General features: G+C 29.4%; 2 protein-coding genes and 1 long non-coding RNA gene across 9 annotated transcripts in view; 1 reads left to right on the forward strand and 2 right to left on the reverse strand.

Moving 5' to 3' along the window:
- Positions 1–189: 189 nt before the first annotated feature.
- Positions 190–4,171, forward strand: LOC122633761 (arginine kinase). Its single transcript, XM_043822091.1, has 4 exons — positions 190–328; positions 1,801–2,164; positions 2,425–2,799; positions 3,106–4,171. The coding sequence occupies exons 1-4, from the start codon at positions 288–290 to the stop codon at positions 3,451–3,453; spliced, it is 1,128 nt and encodes a 375-aa protein (XP_043678026.1). The 5' UTR covers positions 190–287; the 3' UTR covers positions 3,454–4,171.
- Positions 4,172–4,454: 283 nt separating this feature from the next.
- LOC122633762 (phospholipid scramblase 1) overlaps positions 4,455–8,584 on the reverse strand; it is a 9,559-nt gene continuing 5,429 nt past the window's right edge. For 3 of the 7 annotated variants that reach the window (XM_043822096.1, XM_043822095.1, XM_043822092.1), the window contains 5 exons: positions 8,293–8,584; positions 5,990–6,088; positions 5,492–5,709; positions 5,206–5,361; positions 4,848–5,069 (listed from right to left, as the gene is read on the reverse strand). The exon at positions 8,293–8,584 is cut by the window's right edge and continues 91 nt beyond it. In XM_043822096.1, coding sequence (XP_043678031.1) covers positions 4,860–5,069; positions 5,206–5,361; positions 5,492–5,709; positions 5,990–6,088; positions 8,293–8,422 — 813 coding nt within the window. In that variant the 5' untranslated portion in view covers positions 8,423–8,584 and the 3' untranslated portion in view covers positions 4,848–4,859. Of the gene's footprint in view, positions 4,807–4,847; positions 5,070–5,205; positions 5,362–5,491; positions 5,710–5,989; positions 6,089–6,258; positions 6,526–8,292 lie in introns of those variants that run through there. The other 4 variants (XM_043822097.1, XM_043822093.1, XM_043822098.1 and 1 more) reach the window with 3 other exon arrangements.
- LOC122633768 lies at positions 6,799–8,027 on the reverse strand. The gene is made up of 2 exons (XR_006328184.1): positions 7,560–8,027; positions 6,799–6,981 (listed from the first exon to the last, which is right to left on the reverse strand). It is a non-coding gene; the product is annotated as an uncharacterized LOC122633768 (long non-coding RNA).

Below are 8,584 nucleotides of genomic sequence, written 5' to 3' on the forward strand. Positions count from 1 at the left end.
CTTGGTGATTTTATTGGAGAGTTAGACAGGGCTTTATTTATTTAATTCGTTTGTTCATCTAAAAAAAAAAAAGAATTAAAAAAAAAAAAGAAAAAAAGATCGAGAAGAGAGTTTAGATAGATTTCTTCACTTCCTTATTTCTCTCTCTCTCTCTCTCTCTCTCTCTCTCGGTCCCTTTATCTCTCCCTCTCTCGTTCTCTTTGGACCAATTCCATTATTCCATCTCTCTTCTTATTCTTCTTCGAATATACACGAGGGTGCGTCGCCGGTAGTCTAATCTACACAACATGGGCGGGTGCACGTCGAAGGATACCACCTCGGCCGACGAGTATGTATCAGATAGATCATTTATCTTGTCATCGTATTATTCCTCGTTATTAATTTCATCACACATGATATCATTGTCGAACCTACACGTATTAAAAAAAAAAAAAAAAGAAAAGAAAAAGAAAAAGTAATAAAAAATAATAATAGGACGCGTTTCCTATATATAAAAGTAAAATCATTGATCAAAGCTCTATAAGTATTACATGTGGATTAGGAATAATTGCCATCATTATTGTCATCTTCCTCTTCTTTTTATTATTATTATTGTTGTTGTTATTATTATTATTATTATTATTATTATTATTATTATTATTATTATTATTATTATTATTACATTTTTCTAACTCACGCATATTCAGTTATATCCAAAAAAAAAAAAAAAAAAAAAAAAAAAAAAAAAAGAATGTAAGAAAGTAAAAAAGACGTTTCCATGGTTCCAATAACAAGATAAAATTATTAAATCGAATAGATTATCAATTTTTATCAGTCTTCACCTTCGTCGTCGTCATCGACGATGTTATTATGACAATATTTTTTTCTTTCTTTCTTTCTTTCTTTTTCCTTCTTTTTTTTTTTCAAACGTGTATTTTTATCTATAAGGAAAGAAATAAGCGTAATTTTTTTTTTCTTTGACATAAAACGAATACATAAACACACCCGCACACACATATATTTACGAAGCACAATCGTCGATCAGAATATAATAAAAATTTAGCAAAGTTTTATTTAGATGAGATGACGTTATGTGACGTCATATTATCCTGGCCAAAGGAAGGAAGTTAAAAAAACGCGATGGGTGTATGTACTTCGACGGACATGTGCGAATGTTCTACACCGATCGACGAGTATGTACACAAATCTCATTGTGATATATCCTTCTCTGTGTGCAAGCAAACAAACAAACAAACAAACAAACAATCAAATAAAAGATCAAAAAGAAGAAGAAGAAGTTTTGTTACGTACACGTCGATAGAAATAAAGAAAAAAAAAAAAAAGAGGAAGAATTACACCGAAGATTACATTTATCTCATTCTTCTACACTAAGTCCACGTTGTGTCCGCACTGTATTCGAGCACACTTTGTTTTTCATCTTCGGAATTTGTTGCATATATAAAGGAAAAAAAAGAAAAAAAAGAAAAAGAAAGGAAAGAAAAAGAAAAGATAAAAAAGAAAAAGAAAGGAAAAAAAGAGAGAAAGAAGAACTAGCGCAATATTTGTCGTACTTTGTTAATAAATAAATTATGTGTACAAAAGCAATAATAATAAAGCAAGAATTTGATCGATTCCTTCAGTGCCCATCGTTTTGCATGAATTTTGCACAATTTTTATATATTGTATCAATATATATTTATGTATTGTGATATATATATATATTTTTTTATATCTCTTACACAAGAGAAAATTGAATTGTTTGTATATCGTTATATATAAGTGAAAATAAATTAACGTAATCGAATGTGTTTGTGTTTGCAGTAAAAAAGAGAGCAATAACATGGTGGACCAAGCAGTATTGGATAAATTGGAAGCTGGTTATGCCAAGCTGGCCGCTTCCGACAGCAAATCATTATTGAAGAAATATTTGACGAAGGAAATCTTCGATCAGCTGAAAACAAAGAAAACATCCTTTGGTTCGACCCTATTAGATGTGATCCAATCTGGTTTAGAGAATCATGATTCTGGCGTTGGTATATACGCTCCTGATGCCGAGGCCTATACCGTTTTTGCTGATCTCTTTGATCCGATCATCGATGATTATCACGGTGGTTTCAAAAAGACCGATAAGCATCCTCCTAAGGACTTTGGGGATGTCGATTCTTTAGGAAACCTTGATCCGACTGTAGGTGTCTTTAATATAACAAGAATTATTTAATATAACACTGTTTATATGAAATAATTGTTTAATATAATTATTTAATATAAGTTTGTTAATCGCTTAGATCAGGCTAATTATATATAATCAGAATTTTAGGTATTTTGAATATTCCTAAATATATTAATAGATTTCATTCTTTTTTAAGCCAAGCGATTAGCAAAATGTTTGATAGGATGTTATTAAAAGAAAATACTCCAAAGTAATTTCTAAATAATACTCAACAGGGCGAGTTCATCGTTTCGACTCGTGTCAGATGTGGACGTTCGTTGGAAGGCTACCCCTTTAATCCTTGCTTAACCGAGGCTCAATACAAAGAGATGGAAGAAAAAGTATCAAGCACTTTATCCGGTTTGACCGACGAATTGAAAGGAACTTTCTATCCGTTGACCGGCATGAGCAAAGAAGTTCAACAGAAACTTATCGACGATCATTTCCTCTTTAAAGAGGGCGACCGTTTCCTTCAAGCAGCCAATGCTTGCCGTTTCTGGCCAACTGGTCGTGGAATTTTCCATAATGACACCAAGACCTTCCTTGTTTGGTGCAACGAAGAGGATCATCTTCGTATTATCTCGATGCAGATGGGTGGTGATCTTGGACAGGTCCGTTGAAACGAAAACAAATTTGATAAATATGTATATATATATATATATATATATATTACTTCTAATTATATTTAATTATAAAACTGTATCATACATATACAATTGCGTACATTTTATAACTTTAATCGAGCAAGTAGCATCAGTTTCCTGCTTTATCAACCATTGCTCAAATCCCATATATAAGCTCGACATCTTTCTTTTCTTTTTCTTTCTTTTTTGATTCCATTTGTATTAATTCTAATGATATCAATCAATGAAAAGAAAAAAATTAAATACGACTAAAAATTGTAATATTATTTATAGGTATATCGACGTCTGGTTACTGGCGTTAACGAAATCGAAAAACGACTTCCATTCTCTCATAACGATCGTTTTGGATTCTTAACATTCTGCCCGACGAATCTTGGTACGACGGTACGTGCATCTGTACACATCAAAGTACCCAAGTTGGCAGCTAATAAGGAGAAACTTGAACAAGTTGCCGCTCAATACAATCTTCAAGTACGCGGTACCCGCGGTGAGCACACCGAGGCTGAGGGTGGTATTTATGATATTTCTAACAAGCGTCGTCTTGGATTGACCGAATATCAAGCTGTCAAGGAGATGCACGATGGCATTGCCGAATTGATCAAGATTGAAAAGGAGCTTTAAATAAATTAAAGCGAAAGGAAAAATAAAAGAAAGAAGGGAAAGAGAAAAAAAAGAAAAGAAAAATAAAGAAACACATCCACAAGAAGAAGATATACTCCTCTCTACGTGATGATGGATATCTATATATATATTATATATTTTCCAGTGTTTTGAATTATTATTATTATTATTATTATTATTATTACTATTACTATTATTATTATTATTATTATTATTTTCTTTTTTTTCTTCCTTTGTTTTTTTATTTCTCTCATTACTTATTCCAATGCAAAAGCAATTCCTGCTGAGCTTCTTCTCTGCTGCTCCTTTTAATTCTTTCTCTCTCTCAGTCACTCAGTCACTCACTTTCTCTCTCGCTCGCATCTCATTTTTGTTTTATTATAATTCTTTTTTTTTTTTCCTTGTTGATCTTTGTCACCATTCATACACTTTTTTTTTTTTTTTTTTTTTTTATTAGTAACAAACACAATTATTAAAAGCATGAGTCAAGATTTAGGAGCGTTTCAAAAAAACGCGCATGTTCCAGCTAGCGCTTTTGCAGTAGATACTCACATTACCAGGTTGTACCGATGATGATAACGATGATGATGATGAATAATGATGATGATGATGATAATGATGGTGACGATGATGATAATGATAATGATGATTATGGGAGATATAAGGTTGATGAAGAAGGTGAATTTCAAATCACAAATAAAGAAACATACACATTTTATTTCTCGTCCAATTTTCAATACCTACGATACTTTTTCCAAGCTTCATATATATATTCATTGTCAGTGTGTGTGTATATATATATATATATATATGTGGTATTCCAACAAATATTTTATATGTATACATATATGCCATTTTTTTCACAAAGAAATAATTAGGAAGTATGTGAAGACATCCCTGTGTTAAAACGGCAGTAGCATATTGCGAAAATATTTCATTAAAACATTAAAATTTCTCTCAAAAAAATATTTCATATCAATATATATTTAAATATATATATATATATATATTTGGTATCACAACAAATTCTGTTATAATTATTATTACATTTTAATATGTATTTGTGTATATATATATTTATAAATATACATATATATATTATGTATATATAGATATACATAACCATTGTATGACATACTTGTCATGTGTATGATCAGATACTTAATAAATAAGATCACACATGCATTAATAGGCAAAAAATATATCTTATCAAATTGAAGAATTATTAAATAGGCTTTGAAAAATAGTATTCGTATAAATAATCCAAGATCGATAGAAGACACGTTGCTTTTTTTTGTGCTTTGTTTAAATATTCATCATTCATTCTTTCGAAGTTTCAAAGTACATGAAGTCCTGCAATTGAGAAATACATATATTCAATTAAACGTATACTAATTCTTATTAATCTAACAATGTCGAATCGATTGAAAAATTTTTTTATTTGTCAAACTTACTATCAAGAGACAAGCACCAAGAAGAACAGCTTTTATTTTGACATCAAGATCAATGGGGAAGCTGATACCAAAATTATCGGTATCCGTAAAATATTCACGAGTAATACCACTCCAATGTTTACTGATCATGCCAACTCCTTGAGTACCATCAGCAGACTTTACCTAATCATTTCATATATCAATATATATATATATTGAAAAAATATTAAAGCGTTATCTTTACTCTCGTTCTTGTCTTCGGTTACTGCATATTGATTAAAAAGTAAAAAAGAAAAGATATATGTATATATACAATTACTTTAAAATCAACTTCTACGCAGAAACGTAATAACGGTCCTTTTATCTTCAAAACTGTGTCGCCATTTGCATTGAGTATTGAAAACCATGGCCTAAATAGAGTCCAATCTTGAACAACCGATCCCAAAAGAATACCACCGGAATAGACTTCCAATTCCTATGAAAAATAATAATTCATTGTAATAATTTGTTTTACAATTTATATAATACGATTTACAATATATTATATATATATATATACGTATGTATCTATGCATATATTATATTGATTACATATTGAGAGAAACCTGTAAACAACAAGGACAGCAACAACTGTTACACCTTAATGGACGAATCATATGAAGAATTTCTCTTCTAATTCCATCGAATACCTTGAATTCACAATTGCGATAGGTACCGCAACAAAAACGTGAACAACAGTTAGATTGTTCACAAACATAATAAACTTGTTCACCTCTTATATTCATTACGTTATATTTATTGCGGGTTTCCCATCCGGTAACAACTGAAAATAATCAATTTTATTAATTTGGAAGCTTATAAAATATATATCTTCTAAGAGAGTAATATATATATATAATTACTATCACATATATATTATATCTATTTGCAAAAATATAAATTATATACCGTACATTATATATATAGAGTGTTTCAGAATAAGCAGCTCAAGTATTTTAAGGGTTGCTTCAATACATCACAATAATAAACAGTGTATATAGTTTATATAGTATATATACATATATATAGTGACATTTTTTTTTTTTTTTATAATTATTACCAACCTTCCAACATTTCGAATTTTTGTTTGACAAACAAATGATCAAGGCCCATAAGGTATTCCAAACCTGGCGGACAAATCATATTCGGTATTGGCCAACCACCTGTAAATACAAAACACATATGTTTCATATAACTTTCTCTTCCTTTTTTCTTCCTCATTAATTAATCATGTTATTGAATTAATCAAAATTATGATCAATATTAATCAACGTTTTTAATGTTGGGAGATATTTAATATACGGCAATGTATAAGGAATTTTTTTATTTAAACCTTTTCTCGTCGTCGGACAAAAATCTATTATATCCTTTCCTTTTAGAACGACATTTTCTAATCGTTTCTCTAATCAATGTACGAAGAAATCTACGCAGTTGTTCCACTTTTACGTTCCAGGATTGTTCGAAATATTCCGAATCCATCACTTCACGTCTTTTTTTAAAAATGTTTTTCTCTTTCTATTTCCTATCCTTTTTCGTTGTAAAATTTTTTATCTCTTTTATTTTTTTTTGTTTTTTTATTTATTTATTTATTTATTTTTATTTTGATATATATATATATATTTTTTTTTTTACTGACAAGTCTCCTCTCGCCGACGTTAATTCTCATACAGTGATCGAAATAAATACGTGCATGCTTATAATATTGCCATTTGTTAGATAGCGCGAAAACACTTAGTTATTTTCCTATTTATGTTCATATATATAATGTATTTCTTTTCTTCTCATCGTAAACGTCGATAAAATACTCAAGTATTTTTCTTTAGGACATGCATTTATTTCTCTCTTTCTCTCTCTCTCTCTCTCTCTCTCTCTCTCTCTCTCTCTCTCTCTCTCTCTCTCTCTCTCTCTCTCTTTCTTCTTCTCTCTCGTTTTCTCTTATCTTTTTAGATAAATTTAAGGGATACGATGGAACAAAAACAACATCAACGACAATAGATTTTCTTTCTTTTACTTGTATTTTACACGGAGGAAAGGTCGTTGAAAATCTTCCGATATTCTAATCCATACAAAATGGAGAATGTGTACTTTATAAAAATTTTTTCTTAGATGTTTTACAAGTAAAGATTTAAAAAACAGAAAAAAGAAGAGGAGAAAGCATTTTTATATAATAATAATTTTAACATAAAAAGAAAGAATATATATATATATATAGGAAGCTCTATATTTGTTACTTGATGAAAATCTGTCCATACATTCGAGAGTAAAAATTGGAAAAAGAAAAGAACAATTTCACGAAATAATAATAATTTTAACACAAACAAAAAGAAAATAATCAAACGAAAGAAAAAAAATTATAAAAGAAGCACGTATTAAATTTGAAATTTAGAAGATAACATGAACAAAATGTTTTAAAAAGAAGCCTTGTTTTTATAGTTTGCGATTATCACTGCACTCAAACGTTCATTTTTTTTTATTTACATAATGATAAGCTCGAGAATTTAATTATTATTTTTTTATCTCTTTCCCCTTTATTCTTCTTGTATTCCGTCACGATATTTTATGCGCGTAAGAGAGAGAAAGAGAAAGAGAAAAAAAAAAGAGAGAGAAAGATATAGATAGTTTTGATATTTTAACGTTCTCGAAATGTAGTATTTCGAAAAATATCACTTCAATATTTTTAAATCAATGATAATCTATATTTGCACACGCACGATCTTTTAAACGACGTTAAATCAAAAATTAAATGAAACTTGTTTCTCTTCGTGTTACAAATTTCACAAAATCTGACCGAACTTTGTCTTTTTGTCAGTCAGTCGGTCGGTCTGTCTGTCCATCCGTTTATCTATCTGTCTGTTTCTTTCTGTTTGTCGTGATCTGATAAGAGGGAACAATTCGTGTAGGTGGGAGTAAAGAGAAACTGGGGGGAATAATCTGTCTGACATCTCCGTTAACGAAGACGACCATTATCTAGTTACTGATCGTTATAACGCTAGTAACCTTTATCATGAAAGGTACACGGTACTCTACTTTGGTAGCTTTCCTTTTTTTTCTTTTTTATATATCCCATTAAAAGCTTCCTTATTTAAAAAAAAAAAAAAAAAAAAAAAAAACGAAGAAGGCGAATTTAATTCACATATGTATATTATATTATATTAGATTATATTTTTATATATTATAAAATATAATACTAATTATTAGATCATACTGTATTTATGCAATATAGTATAATTTACGCAATACGTTTTATATTACATTGTGTTATACTGTAAGTATATTTATTAATGTATATTTACTCTTTTTAAGATAATGATGTGGATAATAATTCAATATTTTTAAGAAAAGAAAAAATAATAATTAGTATATTTACCTTGCGGTACCTGTGGCGCATACGGCAATGGAAATTCATTTGGTGACGGTGCACTTGCAATAGGTTGCGTTCCTGGTTGATTCATTGGCATGGGAATCGAATAAGATGGTTGAAGATACGGATTGCTCATTTTTGCTCTTGATTAATTTAATTATCTTCCTCAAGTTACTTTCCAAAAATATCAAAACTTGGAAGCTTCAGTTGCAAAATTATTAAAAATAACACACACGCACACACATAAACACTTAATTAATCATTATTTAAAAATTGGTATATATATATAGATCTTATA

This window comes from Vespula pensylvanica, chromosome 13, assembly GCF_014466175.1.
Source record: "Vespula pensylvanica isolate Volc-1 chromosome 13, ASM1446617v1, whole genome shotgun sequence".
Classification (NCBI taxonomy): Eukaryota; Metazoa; Arthropoda; class Insecta; order Hymenoptera; family Vespidae; genus Vespula; species Vespula pensylvanica.

What these genes read in the sequence shown, in the direction of transcription:
- LOC122633761 (XM_043822091.1), top strand. Translation starts at nt 288, where the DNA reads ATGGGCGGGTGCACGTCGAAGGATACCACCTCGGCCGACGA. An exon ending in GATACCACCTCGGCCGACGA is followed by an intron (nt 329 to 1,800) that starts GTATGTATCAGA and finishes TTGTGTTTGCAG; the next exon opens with TAAAAAAGAGAGCAATAACA. An exon ending in TGGGTGGTGATCTTGGACAG is followed by an intron (nt 2,800 to 3,105) that starts GTCCGTTGAAAC and finishes TATTATTTATAG; the next exon opens with GTATATCGACGTCTGGTTAC.